This window comes from Lontra canadensis, unplaced genomic scaffold (genome assembly GCF_010015895.1).
Source record: "Lontra canadensis isolate GAN:19392208 unplaced genomic scaffold, GSC_riverotter_1.0 scaffold52, whole genome shotgun sequence".
NCBI classification, from domain to species: domain Eukaryota; kingdom Metazoa; phylum Chordata; class Mammalia; order Carnivora; family Mustelidae; genus Lontra; species Lontra canadensis.
Genome location: NW_022631046.1, coordinates 6,261,978 through 6,284,999, shown reverse-complemented (window position 1 = coordinate 6,284,999; position 23,022 = coordinate 6,261,978). Strand labels below are relative to the sequence as shown.

Below are 23,022 nucleotides of genomic sequence, written 5' to 3'. Positions count from 1 at the left end.
TGTGAGGCAATGTATTCAAATTTATGAAAAAAATACTAAATAATAAATGTATCTTTAAAATATTGTGATTATCTAAAATATCTATCTAAAATACTCGGAAAATATCTGCCCTAGTTATGTACTGATTTTATGCATAAAAGTAATACTGTGCATGTCATTTTGACATTAAAGTTAGAAGGTAATTTGTGTGTGTGTGTGTGTGTGTGTGTGTGTGTGTGTGTTTGCTTGTTTAATAAATGCAAATAAAGAAGGGTAGAAAGAATCAAGCAGCCCTATCAGGGTTGAAAAAGGAGAATCTGGGATTTCTGGGGCTTCCATGAAGAAAGTATGTGCCCAACAGTGGGCCTGCCTGTTGCCAACAAACTATCTTGAATGGATTTCCTGCCTAAAGTGACAAAGTTGTCAGGAAGGTAGACATTTACTAAGTAATACAGAGGAACAGACATTGAGGCATGGGAAGGGATTTGAGAGAAAGGAATTATTCTAAATGCAAGCGGTGCTGCTAAGAGCAGTTACTCATCACCCAAAATATGTAAGAAGAGAAAACCAAGTATTATCTAAGAAAAATACTTGAGCATCTTTTTTTCCATTTTAGTAAGTTCCCGCTATTGTCAAAGCTCTTGAAAAGGTCAATTTAACAAACCCAAATATTGTCGGTAATACCTGTTACTCACATCATAATCAAATCTATAGTTTTCATAACTCCATATATATTTTTCTTTTGGTAGAAATGATACTTTACAGTAAAACAATTGGAGAAGTGTAAACTGTAAAACAAACAGACAAACAAACAAGCCCAGAATATTTGAATCTAGGAAAACAAGGCTTAAAAGGACTGGAGCATACACCTTAATTTCTTAATGGTTATTATCTTCAAAGGGAATGGAATCTGGGCTTCAGGGTGAAGGGGACTTTGGGATTTTATTCTGCACACTTCTGGATTAATTTGAAACTTCCCCAGCAATAATGCATTTTTATAATTCTATGTATTTAGAAAACAATAAATGAGGCTTTTAAAAAAATGAATAAACATGTGAGAACGTTTGAAAGAGCAGGATGACCAAAAAAAAAAAAAAAAAAAAACCACCAAAAACCAAAAACAAAAAAACCATGGGCATTGGAAATTATTACTAAGATTTGAAAAGCAAAATTAATTAAAACCAACAGTAACTAGAACCACATGTGCTCAGCTAGGAGAGACGGCCCTGCAGTGTCGAATTTCAGAACACCAGCGACCTCTTGTGGCAAAAGTGGATATGTGTAAAATTTGTGTCGTGCCACACAGCGTGGGTGATTAAGAAGGTTGCCTGATGAAATTCTGTTTCTTTTTGAAGATTGAAACAGCCACAGTGATGCCTTCTGGGAACAGAGAGCTCCTCACCCCACCCCCACCGCCGGAGGAGGCTGAAGAGGAAGAGGAGGAGTCCACCCCCAGACTGATCGATGGCTCCTCTCCACAGGAGCCTGAATTCACCGGGGTCCTGGGCCCACACACCAATGAAGGTCAGGTCCATCAAGGCTGATCTGAATTAAGTCCACTTGGTCATACCTCAAAGCTGCCAACTCCAATTCTACAGACAACCCACGTGACCCACAGAGAAAGTTTTGCCATAGGCTGGGTTTGAAGCAGGAGATACACATATATTTTATATTCAAATATTAAACAGTTTTAAGAATTCAGCTTTGGCATGATGGAAATTATCAAATAACCAAAGATTTGGGACAAAACTATTTATTTAGCATCATTACTCTAAACCGTTGTGGTAGAACGCATTTCTAGAGCAAAGAATCCACTACATGTTAGAGCAAGATGAGAATCCAGGTCTGACAGAGCAGGCCACAGCAGTTTAGGGGGATAAGGTGGTGACGGCTGATGGTAATGATGGCAATAGTAATAATATTTACACTGACTGGGCGCAGGCGATCTGTGGGTCACAATGCTTGCCTCACATTCTCTCATTTGACTACTACAACCTCTGTGTAAAGGTCGTAGGTCTTCCTTATTGAGGAAACGAGCTCAAAAAAATGGAACTTGTCAAGAGATCTCATAGCTGTTGATTGCACACCGTGGATTTCTTTTATTTTTTTTAAATTTTATTTATTTATTTGATAGACAGAGATCACAAATAGGCAGAGAGGCAGGCAGAGAGAGAGGAAGGGAAGCAGGCTCCCTGCTGAGCAGGGAGCCCAATGCGGGGCTTGATCCCAGGATCCTGGGAACATGACCTGAGCTGCAGGTAGAGGCTTTAACCCACTGAGCCACCAAGGCGCCCCCACACCCTGGATTTCAAGGAGCCTATTCTTTTTTTTTTTTTAAGATTTTTATTTATTTATTTATTTGACAGACAGAGATCACAAGTAGGCAGAGAGGCAGGCAGAGAGGCAGGCGGAGAGAGAGGGGGAAGCAGACTCCTTGCTGAGAAGCAAGCCCGATGTGGGGCTTGATCCCAGGACCCTAAAGGCTGAAGGCAGAGGCTTTAACCCACTGAGCCACCCAGATGCCCCTCAAGCGAGCCTGTTCTGATTCTTGTCTGTGTACTTACTGGAACATGGGCTTCTTCTCATTCAGTCCTTGGGAGAAACGGAGTGGAAAGCATTCTGTAACACTGGACTGTATCTTGTACAGCCTGAAGGTGATCTAAACCAGAGCCTTTTAGTTAATGAGGAAGAGTTCCTGTTGCTAAATACAATTCTATGATCTGTCTATATTTCTTGTTAGAATGTGTCCATGTCATCCTTGGGGGCACTCAGACGGACTCACACCAGAAGGCTTTCCCACATGGAGAATGGCAGAGCGAGGGGGTGTAGAAAAATGAGTAGAATTCTCATTTCAAAAGTTTAAGAATATAGAGTTGGAGTGTCTCTAAGTTCTGGAGCTATAATACTTATCTTAAAACGACTACTGTTATCATGGATATTTTTGTCTAGTACAGGGACACAGACATGCAAACAAATGTAGAAGCAATAATGTGTTCCAAGTCATACAACAAAACTCTGTACAGAGCATACTGAGAGAACAGGAGGGGGAAGGCATTCAAATGCCAGCTTTGGGACTTCCTGGATATGCAGTCTGGATCAAGCCATTCAATACTTTTTGTCTTAGTTTCCTCATTTAAAATATGGGATGATAAATAATAGATCTTACTTCATAGAATTGTTGTAAGAATTAAATGAATGAATCTCGTGCCTGACCCATCGTGAACATAATAAATGTTAGTTATTCTCATAACTCTGTTATTGATAGAAGAGTTTATTTTTCTACTCTCAACAAATGTTTCAGTGTACAATACAGTTTTGTTAACTCTAGGCATTATGTTGTACAGCAGATCTCCAGAACCTAATCATTTTGCATAACTGAAACTTTACAGCTGTTGACCAACAACACCTCATCAGTCCCCACTCAGCCCCTAGTAACCCCCCATCTACTCTCGGCATCTACCAGTCTTAAACTGTTCACCAATAAGTAATGTAAAAAGTTGGCTTTTGTAAAATGCTGTGGATATGCCAACCACTAAAGTGTTTTATGCATATGAACTCCTTGAAGAGTCAGAATGATACTACATATTAGGTATTGTTGTTTCCACTTTACAATAGAAAACTAAAACCCCAACATAGTGTAAAAGTTGTCGAAGATCACTGAGGTGGCACATAGTGGTGTTGAAATGTGAAGAGATATCACTAAACTCTAAACCAGTATCTCTGAAGAATACATCATATTCTTTCCACATAGTTACTATTCTAGGGAGTAGTAGAACACTCTCCAAATAAATCCAAGGAGATGCACATACGATAGAAGGATTACCCAGAAGAAAGTTTCCAATAGGGAAAGTAAATATATCTAGAACATGATTTACTTTTAAGTAATTTCAGATCCTTCAAAAGTTGACTATATGGCATCATTACCTATATACTCAGGTCTTTCAGCCAAGCCAAGCACAACAGAAAAACATAATGCCTAATCTTTTCAAAAGCTTTTGTCAAAATTATGGCTCAAGAATGTCAGCTTTGAAACTATATAAAACATCTATGACTTTGGGGACGGGGGGAGTTATCTCCGAAGTAGAGTGAGGGTGAGTAATGAAGGTAAAACTTTAGTTAACATTTTCATTTCCACAGGCAAAGCATCACCAGAAATTCTAAACTTTAAAATTAAATTTAAATCTTTTTTTTAAGATTTTATTTATTTATTTGACAGATAGAGATCATAAGTAGGCAGAGAGGTAGGCAGAGAGAGAGAGAGAGAGAGAGGAGGAAGCAGGCTCCCTGATGAGCAGAGAGCCCGATGCGGGGCTCGATCCAAGGACCCTGAGATCATGACCCGAGCCGAAGGCAGAGGCTTTAACCCACTGAGCCACCCAGGTGCCCCAAATTTAAATCTTTTTAATAAAGATATTCTTTATTCACTCGAGAGAGTGAGTGAGCACTAAGAGATATCGAGAGAGCATGAGTAGGGGGAGAGGGATAAGCAGACTCCCCACTGAGCAGGGAGCCAGATGTGGGGCTATCAATCCCAGGACCCTGAGATCAGGACCTGAGCCAAAGGCAGATGCTTAACCTACTGAGCCACCCAGGCGCCCTTAAATTTAAATCTTATTTACTCATCAAAGTTAAATAGCTTGGAAAGAAATATTAAATCATTAGTAATCAAAATATCATTTTTATGAATAATACAGATTCTAAAAACAATATTCTGAAGCCATATAAAGTAGACTTGGGTTATGAGTGGAAGAAGAGAGAATTAAATTATAACTGGTGTAAATATATACACATATATATGTATATAGCATATACATATATATAGTATGAATTATCCTAAGCAATTATTGCTAAAGCAAAGCCATGAATACATAGAAGACTCAAATGCCTTACTTTTTAAAATTTCATAAGTGGCAAATATTAATTTATAATAATTTGAAAAATCGCCAAGTGTTAAATACTTTATAGCCTCCCCTTAAATTGTCTTTCTCAGATTTCCAGTCTTAAAACAGTTTTCATTCCTGAAGCTATTATTGTAATTAACTTTCCTACTTAATGACAGCAAAAAGACCTTTGTAAGCACATCACTGGTTCTTGATCACAAACCACAAGTGGATCCTGCTTCACTCAATTTACACACTGCAAATATATCTGCTTATCCTATCACCATCCCCCTCTCTGCCTTCACAAACATCTCGATAGCATTGTCTATATTTGCTGTAACTATCTCTGCACCCTCCTCAACTGGCAGTTAATCTGGCTTCCAGCCCCCTCACTCCACAGCTCTTATGGAAGTTGCCTATAACCACCCCAATGACTAATCCAAGAGATATTTTCAGTCCTTAACTCACCTGACATCTCAGCAGGCGTAGAAGGTTTTCTATTCCCTTTTCCTTCTGCCTCTCCATCTGGCCTCTGATACATCTTCCTATTCTCTTTTCTTCCTTTCCTTCTGGTCATTGCTTTTCTATCTTCCTTAGAAGCTTACTGTCCTCTGCAGGACCTCTAAACAGAGAGTGAAGGAGAGGTATATGTGTGTGCATGTGAGCGCGGTAGAGACTGACCGAGATGTTGAGATATAACCCAGCCTTACAAATATCTTTTGATCTGTTGCCTTTTCGCTATGTCATCATGACCGCAGCCAAGCAACCGTCATCTTTGATCCAGGTAACAATTCATCTCCACTCTGCCCACTGGCCCTCCCTCAGTCCTCTACCACACCTTCAAGCAGAGTGATTTCCTAATATGCAAATCTGATCACAAAATACCCTGCCCATCCTTAGGATAAGACGCGACATCTGTAATAATAGCCGATAAGGCCTCTGGATGGTATGTCCCATACATTTCAATGTTCTCTGTGCTATAGGTGCATGGACCATCTTTTAGTCCTTCCAAAGGGAAGGGCCTTGGCCCATGCTGTTTCCTCTACCTGTGCACTCTTCACTCCCAATGGGAAGTACACGGTCAGCTGCTGTTCCTGCAGATCCCAACTCAGTTATCACCGCCTCAGAGAACCATGACTGTCAAACTGAGTCATATTCCCCTATTTTATGCTCATTATTTCATGACATTTTGCAGATTTATTATTTTATTGTGTGATTCACATTTATCTTTCATAGAAGGTCGTAAAATAGATTTGTGTCTCCCTAAGAAAGGATTCAATACTTACATATTGAGTGAATTCATATAAAGGATTATTACCCTTTTTCTTGAAGTAGATTGTTTCAGTGGGGTGTTTAAATATTGAACCAAAGACCTAATAAAAATATTATGTGCGATGTGTTAACTTTACAAAAACCAGTCTTAATATTTATATCTGAAGAGAGAATTTATAATGAGTATAAAAGCAACAACCACACTATAGCCACTGGGTCATTTAGAATAAAATTTAAAACAGTACAAAGAATGTACTAGTTATTATGGCTGCTTTAATTGGTACATTTGATTTTAATCTCCATTTATAGAAAACTATATAAGAAAATATGAAATATACCAGGATGGTCTGTATGAGACTGTAAACTTATTTAACAAACATCTAATCACATTATCTCTTAGCAGCTGTTTTTGTTACTTACATGTAATTGTTTGCCTCTACCTTTTAGACTTTCCAACCTGCCTTCTGTGTACGTGTATAAGTACCACTGTATACTGTGATGACCGTGAACTTGATGCTATCCCTCCGCTGCCCAGGAACACTGCTTATTTCTATTCCCGCTTCAACAGAATTAAAAAGATCAACAAAAATGATTTTGCAAGCCTAAGTATGGATGACAGCACTAATTTCCTTGTCTTCTTTACAGACTTTTCCTAAAATTATTGCACTACAAAATGAAACTTGAATATGAAAATATGGCTCGTAAATCAACTATTTTTTCCTTATTTAAATATTTGAAGGTTTGCTTTAATTATGTGGGGAAAAAGTGAGGAAGAGTGAAAGGTCATTAAGAAACTATATATTTTCAAATAAAATTTTCAAGAAATAGAATCATAAATATGTATATTTTATAGACTAGATCTCATTATCATGTCATGACATTGAGTAAAATGTTGTGGTCATATAATCACTAGGATTTAGGTTGTTTGAATAACTTCCATTAAGGCACAACTGCTTTATGATCGATGCCTACAAGCCTACATTCTGACTTTATAATTGTTGCCAACTTCGAAGAATTTTGGAACTTGTCTTTATAAACTGTTTCAATCATTTGAAAATCTCTTTTGAATGCCTTTGCATTTTAATGCTAATGTATCTATAACGAGGAAATATAGCAATCTGTTATCACTGAAGAAAACCTTTTAAATAGTAAAATCCAGACAAAGCTTATGAAGACTTCAGGGAAAAGACCAGATAAATATAATGTGTCAATACTGTTGTTAAAATTACGCTTTCTTACAAGTACATAAATATGTATAGTATTGGGAGGAAACAATTACATTTTTATATAAAGTAGTTAGAAACAATTATTTCATTAGTTGTCTATTGCTAGTTCACTTCATATTTCTATTTGCTTTTATGTGGGAAAATTTATCGTCGTACTTTTATGTGAACAAAACATATTTAAGAGTATTTAACCACCTCCCTCATTTTTCCTTCTAGATGATTTAAGGAGGATCGATTTGACATCGAATCTAATATCTGAAATTGATGAGGATGCCTTCAGAAAGCTACCTCGCCTCCGGGAGCTTGTCCTGCGTGACAATAAAATAAGGCAGCTCCCCGAACTGCCAAACACTTTGACATTTATCGATATCAGCAGCAATAGGCTGGGAAGGAAAGGAATAAAGCAAGAAGCATTTAAAGTGAGTTTTAAGTCTGGATATGGAAGTTTCTCATCCTTCTAGCCCATTTGCCATCAATGACTAGCATTTGTATTGCCATAAGCAGATTCAATTTGATGAGATTTTTATCTCCTAAAATAAACTACACAATACTATTCACCAAGCTTTTGGGAAATACTGCGTTTTGCTAAGTTCTGAGGCTGGTGGAACAAGAGGGACGGAGAGCAGAGCTTGCATGAGAAGTCTGGAGCGTCTGGAAACGGTGTCAGCCAGACCATTTGTACTTTCTAAGAACTCCACTCAAGGCCAATATTTTATGTGGCTTAAAGGACGACTACCTGTGCAGGGTGTGGGTGATGCCTTGAGGTAGAAGTCCATTACATGACCTTGCAAAAAGGATGGATTTGGTTAATCTTAGGAATTTTGTTTTCTAAGTGAAGGAAGCACGTTTGGGGCCAGAGGGTCTTGCTTAGAGTAGTAACAGCATAGAGCATGAGAACACTCATCAGCCAGCTCTCTTACCCACTCTTACTGTATTCAAGCTGCTCTTCTAAACTCCGGTAAACAAATTTAAAATCCTGTTTGAAGGGACACAGGGAGAGTGCAGGGGGCGGGGTGGACCCATTATTGCCAAGCAAGGACCGAAGTCCTGTTTCTCCACCAGCTCTCCTGTAACCCTGGTTGGGGAGGGAGCTAGGACACCTCACTGTAGCCGGCCAAGGGTCAAAGTTCAGTCTCCCCATTCAGCTTTTGTTGGCATGGGCATGGTTTGTTCTGTGGTGTTTGTCTAGAGTAGAACTATTATTGTCTAAATTTTGTTTGTTTGTTTGTTTGTTTTTTCTTGCTAGGCTGTCCTTTTCCTAGTACTTGTACTAGAGAGAACAGGATTTTGTTGGAGAGAAGCTCTCTTTTCTCTGTCCCTGTAACACAAAGGCCATTCTTCCTTTGCCTCACCCAGATCCTCAAAACCCCTCTGCAGAATGTCTCCCATGGGAAGACACTGCCTTGCTTAAACAGAGAAAGTGAGAGTGGGCAAAGCAAGGGTCTTTGTAGAGATTGAGAAGCTCTTTACATTTTCATCAAGAAATATTCGCTTACCATTAATTTTTCCAAAACTCATTTGACTTATGTCTAGTAACCTGGGGAACTGATCTGCTTCATCTTTGCAAAACAAGACCTTGACAGGCGTGTGTTATTTTACAAATAGTTGCATGAGCAAGGAATGGAAAACACAACTGCAGTGCCGCTAATTTCCACTAAGTCCCTACATTTGGAATGTTTACAGGATATGTCTGATCTCCATCACCTCTACCTCACTGATAACAACTTGGACCACATCCCTGGGCCACTCCCGGAAAACCTACGAGCCCTTCACCTCCAGGTAGGTTTCCACCAGTAATGTATGCCCAACAGCTCCATGGAAAACAAAAGTAAAGATGAGGAAGTCAGGACACAGAAAGTCTTTATAATGGTCTGTTGACACACTGTCACCATTTTTCTTCTTTTTCTCCTCTCTCTCAATTGGAGCGCAAGGTCTTTGTATATTCATGCCTCTGTCTATACTGATTTTTTGATAATGACTTTAGTCTTTAAAGATTTTTAGTCTTTGTCAGATCATAATGCATCTTTCTGGTACCCAAAATTACTTTCAGAAAAAAAAAATACAAACAAAACTGAAAGTTTCATTTCTTGAAGAAATGTGTAAGATTTGGAAGTGGAAGAGAAAATGGGAGAAAGAGAAATCTAATTTATTTTCTAGCTTTCAGGAGAGAAAAAAATGTCAACTTTAGCTTTTAATTTTAAGTTTGTATTGTATTGAATTAAACTCATGTATTCATGTATTGAATTAAACTCAATCCTAGGGCATTCCTATCTGCTGAGAGATGACAGATTTCCATCTCTCTGGGTTAAGAAAATGTGTTTCCAATGTGTTTTTGTAATTCTGAATTAAATTTTATTACTGTTGTCTGTGATAATATTGACCCTACAAAGTAACCGTGTCTCTGATGTTATATTCAAACACAATGGGCTTGTGTATATAATACAACATTTAACAAGAAGTAATTGGCTTCATATTCCCTATTTTAAGGCTTAAAAAGTCATTAAGTATACCTTTAAAGCATCTCTCTTCTCATGACCACTTAATCAATATCCAGTATTAGCTGTTTTTAACTTATGTTGTCTTCAATATTTATTTTTAATGTTTATATAAAAATCTCTAATTTTGATTCATTTCAAAAAGTTTGTCAAAATACAGTATAGTAATTAAGAATGAATGCTCTGGCAAAAGCAGATTCCTTAGACTGAAATTCTACTTCTAATCCTCTCTAAAGATTGGACAAAATATCTGAGCCTCCCTGCACCACAGTTTTAGTTTATAAAGTGAATGGTACAGTTATAGGAACATGCTAAGGACTTCTATGTAGGCAGAGTTATTATTAATGGTGCATACCTATTACCTATCAAAAGGAGTAGTACAGCACATAGGCACTAAACCTTTTATTCCTTATAGACACTTTGTAATGAGAAGACGGTTAAGCCATCAGAAAGATACAATGATTATAAACATATATTTACCTAACAATATATAATTATACACTCATTAACCATTATTGCATTATTATATTAATGATTATAAACAATATGCCTCAAAATGTGTGAAGCATAAACTGTCAGAATTGAAAGGAGAGATAAACAATTTAACAATAAGTTGGGGCTTCCAATACTCCACTTTCAATAATGGATAGAACAACCAGTCGTTAGATCAACTAGGAAATAGTTCAAGAACACCTTAAAAACACAAAAAAATCAACTAGACTTAACAGTCATCTATAGAACATTCCGCCCAATAATAACAAAACATATATGGTTCTCAAGTGTTCAGTGAACATTTCCCAGGAAAGGTCATATACTAGGCCACAAAACTAGCCACCACAAATTGAAAAGAACTGAAATCAGGCAAAGTACTTTTCTGATTACAATGAAACTAAAATAGAAATTAACCACAAAGAAAATTTGGAAAAGTCATAAATATGAAGATATTAAACAACACTTTCCCTAATAAGCAATGAGTCAAAAAAAGAAATCTAATAAATGATTTAGGCAATGTCATAGGTAATAAAATCAATATACAAATATTGTGTATATATACACTACAAATGAACAATCTGAAAATGAAATTAAGAAAACAATTCTATTCATATTAATCACAAAATAATAAATCACCCAGGAATAATTTTAACAGAAAAAGTACAAGACTTGTAGACTGAATGCTATGATATTGTTGAAAGCTTCCTGCACAGCAAAGGAAACAATCAACAGAGAGAAGAGATAACCTGTAAGTGGGAGATATACAAACCATACATTTGGTAAGGGGTTAATAGCAGAAATACATACAGAACTCAAATAACTCAACGAAAAAATCGATTAAAATATTGGCGAAGGACCTAGATAGACATTTCTTAAAAGCATAGAAGTAGCCAACCAGTATATGAAAAGATGTTCAATGTCACTAATCATAAGAGAAATGCAAATCAAAACCAAAATGAGATGTCATCTCACTACATAGCTATTATCAAAAAGACCAAAGATAACAAGGTTGACAAGGTTGTGGAACACTTGTGTACTATTGGTGGGAATGTAAGGGGTATAGTCATTAAAGGAAATGGTATGGAGGGTCTTCAAAAAGTTCAACAGAACCACCAGATGATCCAGCCATCCCACTTCTGAAAATATACCCAAGTGAAATGAATATCACTTATCAATATCAGTATCTCAAAGAGACATCTGCACTCTCATGTTCACTGCAGCATTATTCACAGTTGCCAAGATATGGAAGCAAACCATGGGTCTATCAATGGGTGACTGGATAAAGAAATTGTGGTATATGTATACAATGGGATATTTTTCATTTTTTAAAAAAGAAAAACAATCTTAAAAGAAGAAGAAGTTCTGCTATTTGCAACAAGGTGGGTGAGGACATTATGCTAAGTGAAATAAGCCAGACGCAGATGGACACATACTGTAAGATCTCACTTATATGTGGGATCTAAAAAAGTCAAACTCAGAGAAGCAGAGAGTAGAATGGCAGTTGCCAGGACATGGGGACTGGGGGATATGAGAACACATTAGTCAAAGAATATAAAGTTTTAGTTATTTAAGGTGAATAAGTTCTGGAGATGTAATACAGCACAGTGACTATAGTTAAGAATACCTATTGTGGTCTTGAAATTTGTTGAGAGTAGATCTTAAGCATTCCTTTTTTTTTTCTTTTTTTCAAATTTTTTTTTTTTTCAATTTTGATCTTAAGTGTTCTTACCAGAAACACATGCAAAAGGAAACCATGGGAGGTGATGGAAGTGTCAATTAGCTTGATTGTGGTAATCATTTCACAATATATACATATATCAAAACATTATTCTGTACTCCTTAAATGTATATAATTTTATCTGGGGAGAAAAGGATCTAAATAAAGGAAAGATAGTCCATATTAATGGTTTGGAAGATTTAATATTAAGATGGAAATAGGCCCCAAATTGATCTACAGATTTTTTTAGATGGAAAGACACAAGAAATCCATTAAATCATTTGAACTAATAAATGAGTTCAGCAATGTGGCAGGTTATAAAATTGATACCAAATGTCAGTTGTATTAAATACACTAGCCATGAACTAAACCACAATGAGATACCACTTACACCCACTTGGTCAGCTAAAATAAAAAAGACGGATAATTACAAGTGTTGGAAAATTGGAACACATACATTGTCGTAAGAATCTAAAATGGTGCAGCTACTTTGGAGAAGTTTGACACTTCCTTGAAGTGTTAAACATAGAGTTAGTATAAACATAGAGTTAGTATAAACCCACAGTTCAACTCCCAGGAGAACTGAAAACATGTCAACACAAAACTTGTTTGCAAATATTCATAGAAGCATTATTCATAAAAGCCAAAAGCAGAAAAAAATCCAAATTTCTATTGACAGATGAATGGATAAAAATGTGGCATATCCACACAATGGAATATTATCAGGCAATAAAATACAAAGTACTGATACATGATACAAAATATATAAACCTTGAAAATGCAGTTCTAAGTGAAAAAACCCAGTCACAGAAGATGAACTATGAATCCATTTATAGAAAATATCTAAAATAGGAAAATCCATAAAAACAGAAAGTAGATTTGAAGTCATCATGGGCTAAAGATAGGGGAAAATGGGAAGAGGGGATAACTGCTAATATGTAGAGGGTTTTACATGTTCTTAAATTAAATTATGGCTAAAATATTAATTAAAAATTTAAAAAATAATTATGATGATGGTTGTACAACTCTCTATCTTAAAAACCACTGAACTGTATACTTAAAATGAAGGAATTTTATGGTGTGTGAAATATACCCAACAAAGGTATTTTTAAATATGTCTTTCTGGGCCCTGCTTATCTTCCTGATAGTTGCTCACTTTCTCCCTCACTCCGCTTCAGCCATGTTGACTCCCTTCCCATTCTTGAACATTCCAAGGTAATTACTCAGTTTGAACCGTGGTCTTCTCTCTCCCTGCAATGCTCCTATCTTGGCTCTTTCCAGGCCTGTGTGTTAGTCCGTTCTCTGCTCCACTGCTATCTCTTTAAGATAACTTTCCACAGTTACCATTCTTCCTTCACAGGACCCATCAGTTTTAGAAATACCTTTTTCTTTACCTCTGCTTTCTCACCTTCTTATCTTAACATTCCTACTACTCAAGTGCAAGTGATTTAATCGTCAGTGATTTAATCCCCACAGCCTAGAAAGTGCTCAAGGCATAATGATCTCATAACATGCATTTTTGGATAAGAGAAGGAACAAAAGAATTAAAATGGGGTGAAGCCAAATGGACTGTGCTATTAATCAATAATAAGCATATGTTATATTTTGTGTTATCATTTATTGCCATCTCTTTTAGAATAACAACATCTTGGAGATGCATGAAGACACCTTCTGCAATGTTAAAAATTTAACTTATATTCGTAAGGCACTGGAGGATATTCGACTGGATGGAAACCCTATCAATCTCAGCAAAACTCCTCAAGCCTACCTGTGCCTACCTCGTTTGCCTATTGGAAGTCTTGTCTAATTTCAGATCATGGTTAGCATTATGACACTCACTATAATGGAACAATTCTTACCGCTCTCTTCAAAAACAGAAACTCAGCGCGATACTTTCAAATTGTGTTCTAAAACATGGTGTACAACTGAAAGTTTTAAGATATCATGACATTTAGCATGTTAAGCAAACTCCAGGTGAGTCAGGAATAAAACCAAATGATGTACAGTAAGAGCAAAACTAAATGACATTAGTTTTGATTTCATAGATACTCTTGTATATCCCATATAACTTGCAAGTTTTAAGGATTTATTTCCCATATAATTTCAAGTTAAGTCTATAATAAAGAAAAAAAAAACAAAATGAACACTTTAGGTGCATTGCCAAGATTTAGATGTTTTTTAAACTTTTCTATTCCTTTTTTTTTTTTCTCTTTAAAATTTTGATGTATTGAAGTTTTACCCTTCATGGTTGTAAAATCTGTACCTTTTTTTTTTTTTAACTAAAGCATGTTTCTGTTTCCAAATTTATTCATCAGAATGAAGGAGACAATAAAATAATTTGACATTTACAATGGCCTTGTGGGAAAATATCCATTATAATCACAACATGCAAATAATCATATTCGACAATATCACATATCTTCAGTTTTTGAAAAATATTAAATTACGAACTTCAAAAAAATCATTTTTTCACCTTAAAGATCTGAGAACTCATTTTAGACCTTGCTTAAATGGGAGTTTATTGCTATATCTCATAAGATGATGGTGCTGTAGAGGACCCTGGGCTTGTCTTATCAGTCTAACACAACTGGATAACAATCAAATCATCCTATTGGTATATTTCTGTACCTGTGAACAAAATAAAATTTAGAAAATGGAAAAGAGATGATGATATGATCACCACACTAGGGAAGAAGCTAAGGAAAGTTGATCTTTCTGAAATGTATGATCATAACACAGGGACATGGTTACAAACCAAAAAATGACAGAGGAATATACAGTGAAAGGTGATTTTCTTTCCTGCTGCAAACCTCAAGTTCCACTCCCAAGAAATAACTAGGCGATGGTTTCTTGTATGCATTTGTAAAAGTTTTCATGAGGAACAAAAACTTGTACATAAGCAACCCCCCCTTTTTTAAGATTTATTTATTTGAGAGAGAGAGAGAGGGAGAGAGGGAATGGGAAGTCTTCTGTTGAAGGGAAGTGCAAGGGGAGAGCACTGTGTAAGGGAGAAAAAAGGGGAAAGAATCTGGAGCAGACTCTGTACTGAGTATGCAGCCCAACCCACGCGCTCAGCAGGGCTCAACACGGGGCTCAATGCCCCCTGAGATCATGACCCTGAGATTATGATCTGAGTTAAAAATCCAAGTGTTTGACACTCACCTGACTGAGCCACCCAAGTGCCCTGAGCAATTTCCCTTTTTTATACAAAAATACATGTGCAGCTCTACACACACACACCACCATTATGTACGCATCTAACATGTAAACATGGATTTTTAAATACCAGAGGTAATCACTATTCTAAATTTTGCTTCTTTCACTTAAAAATATTTTCTTGACAATTTTTCCATATCAGCACGTATAGCACTACTGATTCTGAAAAGCACATATCAGTCCACTACCTTAAGGAGTTAATTTCATCTCACTTTTTGAAAGGCTGGAGACTTAATACCTTGTAGTTAGCTTCTATGACCAACAGATGGCGCTTACCTTTTTGGTTTGAAATGACTGCTTGGATCTCTTCAGGGTTGCAAAAGGCAAGTTTTTGAGAGTGTATAAAATGCGTTACATTTATTTTTTCTCATATCCCATAGAACTTAATAGGTGACAAAGATAGATCTAAAAAATATTTGTTGAGTTTTATTTATCTGACCAAATTTCTCAGGCATATCCAAATTCTCTCTAAAAAATTTTAATTTATAAGTTTAATTAGTGGAGGTTTGCTTTCCAAAAGCCAATTGAAAAATGCTAAAATCTAATAAATATACCCAATTACACTGTACCAGAATAAAGGGTAGTTAATATTGGCAACCTGGAATAATTTAAATATGCCATTTGTGATAAATATAAAAATGAAATACCTATCTTCTCATAGTTTGTTTTGTATATGGGGGGCTCTCACTGACTGGATTTTGAATGAGTTACTACTGCCATCAAGTGTTAGCATTCATCCTTTTCAATTCACAAAAATGCACAAAAAATAACACCAAGATAGCAGTGTGTTTTCAATGTAACAGTATAATGTCCTGCATAACATAAAGCATAGCATAACTTACGCTGTCATACAGCATTTAATGGAATTTCAGAATGCTGCATGCTATTCAAGTCTGTCAAATAAAGTCATACTAGTTGATATGAAGGACGTATTTTACTCAATTTACTTGATCTGTGTGGTGAACCCTCTAAGGTAATCCCCTAGTGAACCTTCCACTTCTTGCTATTCATGTCTTTGTGTAACCTTCTCCCCTTGAATGCTGGTAAGACCTTGGGTCTTGCTTCTAACCAACAGAATATGACAAAGATGGCAGATGTCATTAATGACAATGTCAAGCCCATACTATGATACATATGCATGTGTGTGTGTGTGTGTGTGTGTGTGTATTCGTTGTGCTAGGAAGCACTCGGGAGATCTGCTTTGCTGACTTGAATGAGCAGCCCCACTGAGAAAGCCCATGGCAAGGAAGTGAGAATAATCTCTAGGAATGGCTGTTAACCTCCAGGACCTGTGGGTAGCCTCCAACCTGAAGGCATCCTCCAGCCAACAGAAAGCTAAAAGGGAGGGCCCTCACTTACACAGCCACATGGAAATAAATTCTGCCGTAACATTTTCCCAAATGGAGCACCCCGCATGAGAACCCAAGCCAGCCAGGTGCCTTGACTGTAGTCTGGTGAGATCCTGAGCAGAGGACCCAACTAAGCTCCCAACTAAGCTTTTCCTGGGCCCCCCAACACCTGAAAATTCAAGATAACAAATGTATGTTATTTTAAGTAAGTTTGTGAGAATTTGTTTCACAGCAGTAGAAAACTAATACTACATATTAAAACACTTTATTTTGTAGTATTTAAGGAATATGAGCCAATTAAAAGAGGTCTTTAAAAATTCCTAAATTGCATTTCTTAAAGTCACGTTTAACATCCTCTCGTGGTAAATTTCTTGGGTGATTTGCCAGTACATGAACAATTTGAATTACAATGCCAATCTACTGAAAAAAACTACAAATCATAAACCATAATTTTCTGTTTCTCTTAAGAGTAAGGAAGGAGCAAGAATACCATGCTAACGTTCTTTAATAAGAAGAATTAATATGAAATGCATGTCACCATGGAAGAAACTGTACAAGAACAATGCTTTTATTTTCTGTGAGTTAATCTCTTTTAAACAAAGAAGAAATTGATGAGAAATCCACTACAGCAACATGGTCAATTTCTAAAGTTCCCGATTAAAACCCAATAGGTATACCACATAGGTCCCCATAAAAATAAATCTGGAGTATCAACATTCCAATATGAATTAAGCAGAGTAAGGGCAGAGTAACAGCCAGATGTGTGGTTCTATATCCAGAAAGGGACACTGGGGGCTCAAAGTGTCAGCATTCAGCACTTGAAGTCAAGCAGGCCATTCTCCAGCAAACCACAGAGCAAACCAAGTTGAATGAAGCCTGTGGAGTCTAGAGGTCCCACGGCAGTGGTTGGAGTCCTGATCCAAGATCCCCCACCCTGTTCTCCATTTTCAACCAGGAAGGCATAAATGACCTTTGCAGGCTTCAGGGGCTTTCCCACATTTACTTCTCCATCATTTACTGGAGGCTTGCATGGACTCAGATTCCCACTGGGCAATGTTCCATTTTCCATAATTCCACTCACCACAGGAAAGCAATAAAAAGATATACTCTGGGGTGGTTTTCTCTAAGATCGAGCATGGTAGCTAGTCCTTGATGTTTCTAATAAATGGGACAAGAAAAGGGCACAAGGGCAGGGATGCCGATTTTGGCATTCATGCACAGGGTTGGTTATCTTTACATACACCCTATCAACTTCTTTTAAAGTCCTAAAGTATTTAAGTATGACAATGATGATAGCCAACAGCGACTGCACGCTCCTGGGGTACTCGCATTGGCTGCGTTAAGGAAGTACCTTAACCTTTAACACAGCTCCGTGGAATAGGCATTATAACTCTACGCTCCATATGGGTTAGGAGCCTGAGGTTCACAGAGGTTCGTCATTGCTGAATCGAAGTTGAAGCACATTTTCTTTAATAGATTTCATTTTTTAAGCAGTTTTAAGTTCATGTTAAAATGCAGTAGGTTTCCCATATACTTTCCCATATAAAGAGATTTCCTATATACTCCCTCTCCCCACTCATGCAGAGCTTACCCCATGACCAACATCCCTCATCAGAATGGTAGGTGCCTTTCAGCTGAGGAACCTACACTGACACATGATCATCACCCAAAGTCTATAGATCACATTAAGGTTCAGTCTTGATATTGTACGTTCTCTGGATTTGGATGAATGCCTAACGACCATGATATATATATATATATATATATATATATATATATATATATATCTCCACCGTTACAGTATCCCTCAGAGTAGGTTCGTGTTAATTTAAATTAAAACCCATATTCTTAACTATAATGTTATAAAGACTCCCAATGTTTGTGTTGTCTGGTAGACAAAGAGACTTACCAAAAGACGTAACTGGCATATTTGTATTCTCAAGAGTAAACCACTGTATACATCCTATACATAAGGGTGGACAGCCTCATGCTGTATGACAATTAGCAAAGCATTTCCCCGAAGGATTTCGTGTACTCCTCGAAAGAGTCCTTCTTAAGGTGGATGGGCAGTAGAGTGCAGCCATGTAGTTAAGACTTTGGTTTGGGGGCCAACCTGACTTAGATTTAAATACTAGCCCCAAAGCTCCTTATGCCCACGAGCTTGAGTAAGTTAACCTCTCAATTTCCTGATCTGTGAGGCGCCGTAACAATACCCACCTCACAGAGCATACAGGTGTGAGGACTACATGCGGTGAGCTCATGCTTGCTGCAAGCACACGCAATAAATGGTGGTGGTCGTGTCTCACGTGTGATGCACTAGAACGCCCAAGAGTCAGAAGAGTGTGCACAGGCTCTAAGGTAAGGAGTGGGGTCCCGTTTTCTGACTCTAGGAACTTTCCCTCTATCTTCTCGACTTCCAAAGGTGTAAGAGATGAGTTTTCCGATATACAAGATTTCCCCCTTCCAAGGGGTTCAGCTCAAGGTCCATCTTTATCCCCGCACCTCCGGGAGGTACAAAAGTTCCAAATTAACTGCCCCAAACGTTGTCTGAGTTGGGAAGCACAACCCCAGCCTAGGGCCCTCTTTCCCGCTTTCAAAACCTGCGTCACAAGCCCCCTGCGAACATTCACCGGGCACCTCGTTCCACCCGGAACCCCCTCCTCGCACAGCGAGAACGACCTCGACCCCAATTGGCTATCGCCCTGGGCAACGGAGGACGCGGTGGGCACGCGGGGGCCTCCGGCCGGTATTTAAAGGCCGGAGCCACCCGCGCCGGCTCAGTCCCGCCAGGACAGCGACGGTGTAGCACCTGGGTTGGGAGGGAGCAGCAAGGTAACGCGCAACCCCTGCCTCCCCGGTTCCCAGCCCGCGCCTCAGCCGAGGCGGGTGTGTGTGGGACCCGGGAGCGGGTCTCACCGTGCGTCACCCACCAACACCTTCCTCCCCCACCATCCTTACCCAGCCCCCGTCCCGCCTAACCCACCTGGGCGAGACAACTTGGGTGCGAAAGACAAGAGATTACGAAGGAAGAGCGATCCAGCAAGCAGAGAAGAGGGAGAAGGGGGTCCTCTTGGAGAGAAAGGTGCCCTCCCGGTAGCAGGCACGTGGTGCTGCCCAGACGGACGAGGCTTTGCAGACCTTCAGATCAGGCCAACCGACGACGGCTTCTAGGACGCTTCTGTTTAGACCTCTGGGAGCTCCTTGGACGATGACCCAGACCCTCGACAACAGGGAGGACCCTCTCAACCTGGGCGGCGGCTGGGCGTCCTCCGCCCCCTTGCGTACCTGGTCTACCTGCCACCGAAGGCGCAGGGGCGCTCCCATAAACAAGCGGCGCCACCGCTATGGTCCCAAGTCGGAGTATGAGCCCCCCAGGAAACAGCCAAAGCAACAGCACTGTCCGGGCCCTTGGTTCCAACCACCCCGACGGCCCTACTGGGCCGTGTACTCCAACTGGGGGCGCTGGGGTGAGCCCTGGCGCCCACCACCGGCCGGATTCTGGAAGCCTCCCGGCCAAGTGCAAGTGATCCGGGTGTTTGGTGTGCACCCGCTCTGCCTCTGCTGCTGCTCCTGCTGGCGCGGGCCCTGGAACCCCGGCTGGGCGAGGCCCCCCGGCAGGAAGAAGCGCTGGGGCCGCAGGGGCCGCGGCCTGCGCCGCCACCCTCGCCGCTCCTTCCCGAGGAGCCCGCCCGTGGATCTGAGCACGCTGCTGAGGCCGGTCAACCTGTACGGGTGGCGGGCACCGGGCATGCGGGCGCCGCGCAACACCACCCAGTTCATCATGAACCAGATCTACGAGGACATGCGGCAGCAGGAGAAGCTGGAGCGCCAGCAGGAGGCGCTGCGGGCGCAGCAGGCGCAGGCGCGCGGCGCGGCCTCCCCCGGGGGCTCCTCCGGGAACGACGCGCCCCCCAGCGGCGGCGAGGAAGAGACGGAGCCCGGGGAGACCTTGTACCCCTTTGCGCAGAATCCCTCTCTGGGCTTCAGTCCCGACCCCGACGAGGAGCACGGGTTTCCCACCGCACAGTCTGGGGAGGAGGAGGACGACGACGACGAGAGAAGGGAGGAGGAGCAGTGTGACGAGGAGGAGTGTGACGAGGAGTGTGACGGGAGGGAGGAGGAGAGCGAGGAGAGCGAGGAGGAGGAGGCCGAGGCCGGAGATGAAGAGGAGGTCGAAGATGCTGACTGCGCGGAGGAGGGGGAGGAGGACGAAGAGGAGGAAGAGGAAGAAGAGGAAGAGGAGGATATAGAAGAGGAAGAGGAGGGGGTGGAGGAAGAGGAGCCGGGAGAGGAAGAGAATCCTTTACCTCTAGAAATGCCTTTATCATTCCTAGTGGGGGCTGAGGAAGAGAGAGAGAACTTTATAAACTGTACTTATTTAAGCCCCAAGCAGATGATTCCCAAAGTGCCCCAGGAAGCTCTCCTCATGGTAGACGACATTAACTGTTAGACCTCAGGAAAGGGATTGAGAATGGGATGGAACTGATTTAAGGCTAAAATGGATTAGCAACCTATTAAAAACTAATTAAAAAGTGAGTTCCACTAAAAAACATACCTATGTAAACCCCTTCTTTGGCCATTATAAAATGTTGAAAAATTGGTGTGTTTCTTTATGATGACGGGTGGGGGAGGGGGAGCTTGCAAATGCAATTTAATTGGACATGATTAAAGGCCAAATATTTTATTACTGCAGTTTGAATAGTTTCATTTGGTGTTTTCCCCCTCTAGACACCTGAGACTTTTTTTTTTTTTTAATTCTGGCAATGCTGATTTTTTTTTCTTTTTCTTTTTTCTTTTCTTTTCTTTCTTTTTTTTTTTTTTACAAATTTATTCAACTGTCTACTTAATGAGCTTGGAATCCACAGATAGGTTGGCTGTTTACATGCTTAAGAAGTACATGCCATGGCTACTGAATGTCAGTGTTCTTCACATAAGAGTGAAACCACTGAGAAGTATTTTTCCTTGTAGATTCTCCACCTTCAGAGTTCATTTTTGCGGGTTGTATTTTGATAACCCCATTTGCAGTCTCTTGTGGCATCGCTCACTTATATTCCTTGTTCCACAGTGCTATGGATCTTCCTCAGAAGAGCATGAAGTTGCTTCTGTGGAACTGGTTATCTGCCATGGCCTCAACAATCCATAAATCCATGAATGGAGAGGATTCCCCATGGTCAGAAGTCAACTTGTACATCTAGTTAAAATCCAAGGTAACTGCAAACAATGGAACATAACTTAGATTTCAAAGCCTTGTTCCTGGATCTATTCCTTGTCATAAGTTCACAGGAACCATAAAAATAGTTTTTGCACAGTGGATTTTTTTTTTTTTTAAGGATTCCTGGCCTTTTGGGGGTGGAATATCTTCTTTCCCAGTTTGCCTTCCTTCATAAAGGAGAGTAAAACAAAGATGTGTAAGTGCAAGCCTGTGTGAGCTTGTTTCTAATGTCTAAACAATTATCTATGAACACATTATTCGAAGTAATAGCTTTTATTCAGACATTTTTAGGAAGTAATACTACATTTCCTCCTGGGCCTTTAATTCTCATAACTTAATAAAAAGTTCCATCCATAGCATATTTCCAGAATATCTCTAGATGAAGAATTTGAAACTGCTTTCTCAGAAATTACCTTTTTTGACCAACTGTACTTCTAAGTATAGTTTGAACCACATTTTAGTAGTATTTATTTGGTGGAGACCGTATGGTGGTATCTTACCAGGATGTTGCCTTTTAGTCTTATATCCCAGGGTACTGCAGCTTTGGGGGGAATCAGCTTAAGCTCTTGGAAAATAAAAAGAAATAAAAAAAGTGTTAAATGAAAGTACTCTGTTTTTCACTTCTTATTATTTAAACACCAGAAATCTCTTCAGCAATACTTCCGTGGTCAACAGGATGGACAGAAACAAGAACTAACACATTGTAGGAATTTTAAAATGGTGCTGTACACTCCAAACTACAGCAGTGGGTAACCAAATATTTAATAATACTCTAAAAGATCATGACTTTCTACGAGAGGCAATTTAAGTGACCTGTACAGTTGGTTTCCATAGTACTCTCACTATTCTAGTGTATATATGTAGGGGGGAGCCAAGAGGCCCGCTCTTGGGACTGGTCCACAAATCCCAGCAAATCATAGCTCATAAATACTTTATCCAAGACATTCAAATATTCACTAAGTTGTAAGTGTGTTCTCATTAAGGATTTAGGCTTTCATTTAGGATTTAATTTCTTCCTAATCACATCAGACAATTCTTAGTTTATTACGAAAGATTCTACTTTTGCCTTCAAAAGATTTAACACATTAATTGCTTCCACAGGCACAAGGCATTCTTCGTTAGCCCTTGTAAAGGATATAAACCTGAGCAGTGCCTCAGCAATTTCCTCTACTTCCCGAACCCCA

General features: G+C 39.4%; 2 protein-coding genes across 2 annotated transcripts in view; both read left to right on the top strand.

Annotated features, from left to right (window-relative positions):
* Nucleotides 1–13,880, top strand: part of EPYC (epiphycan) — a 33,711-nt gene extending 19,831 nt beyond the window's left edge. The window contains exons 2-6 of the mRNA XM_032874150.1: nt 1,335–1,503; nt 6,579–6,737; nt 7,574–7,776; nt 9,041–9,136; nt 13,698–13,880. Of these exons, the coding sequence (XP_032730041.1) occupies nt 1,335–1,503; nt 6,579–6,737; nt 7,574–7,776; nt 9,041–9,136; nt 13,698–13,868 (798 nt within the window). The 3' untranslated portion in view covers nt 13,869–13,880. The remainder of the gene's footprint in view (nt 1–1,334; nt 1,504–6,578; nt 6,738–7,573; nt 7,777–9,040; nt 9,137–13,697) is intronic.
* A 5,944-nt stretch (nt 13,881–19,824) lies between these two features.
* On the top strand, nt 19,825–21,926 carry CCER1 (coiled-coil glutamate rich protein 1). The gene is made up of 2 exons (XM_032874149.1): nt 19,825–21,158; nt 21,692–21,926. The coding sequence occupies exon 1, from the start codon at nt 19,835–19,837 to the stop codon at nt 21,074–21,076; it is 1,242 nt and encodes a 413-aa protein (XP_032730040.1). The 5' UTR covers nt 19,825–19,834; the 3' UTR covers nt 21,077–21,158; nt 21,692–21,926.
* Nucleotides 21,927–23,022: the final 1,096 nt, after the last annotated feature.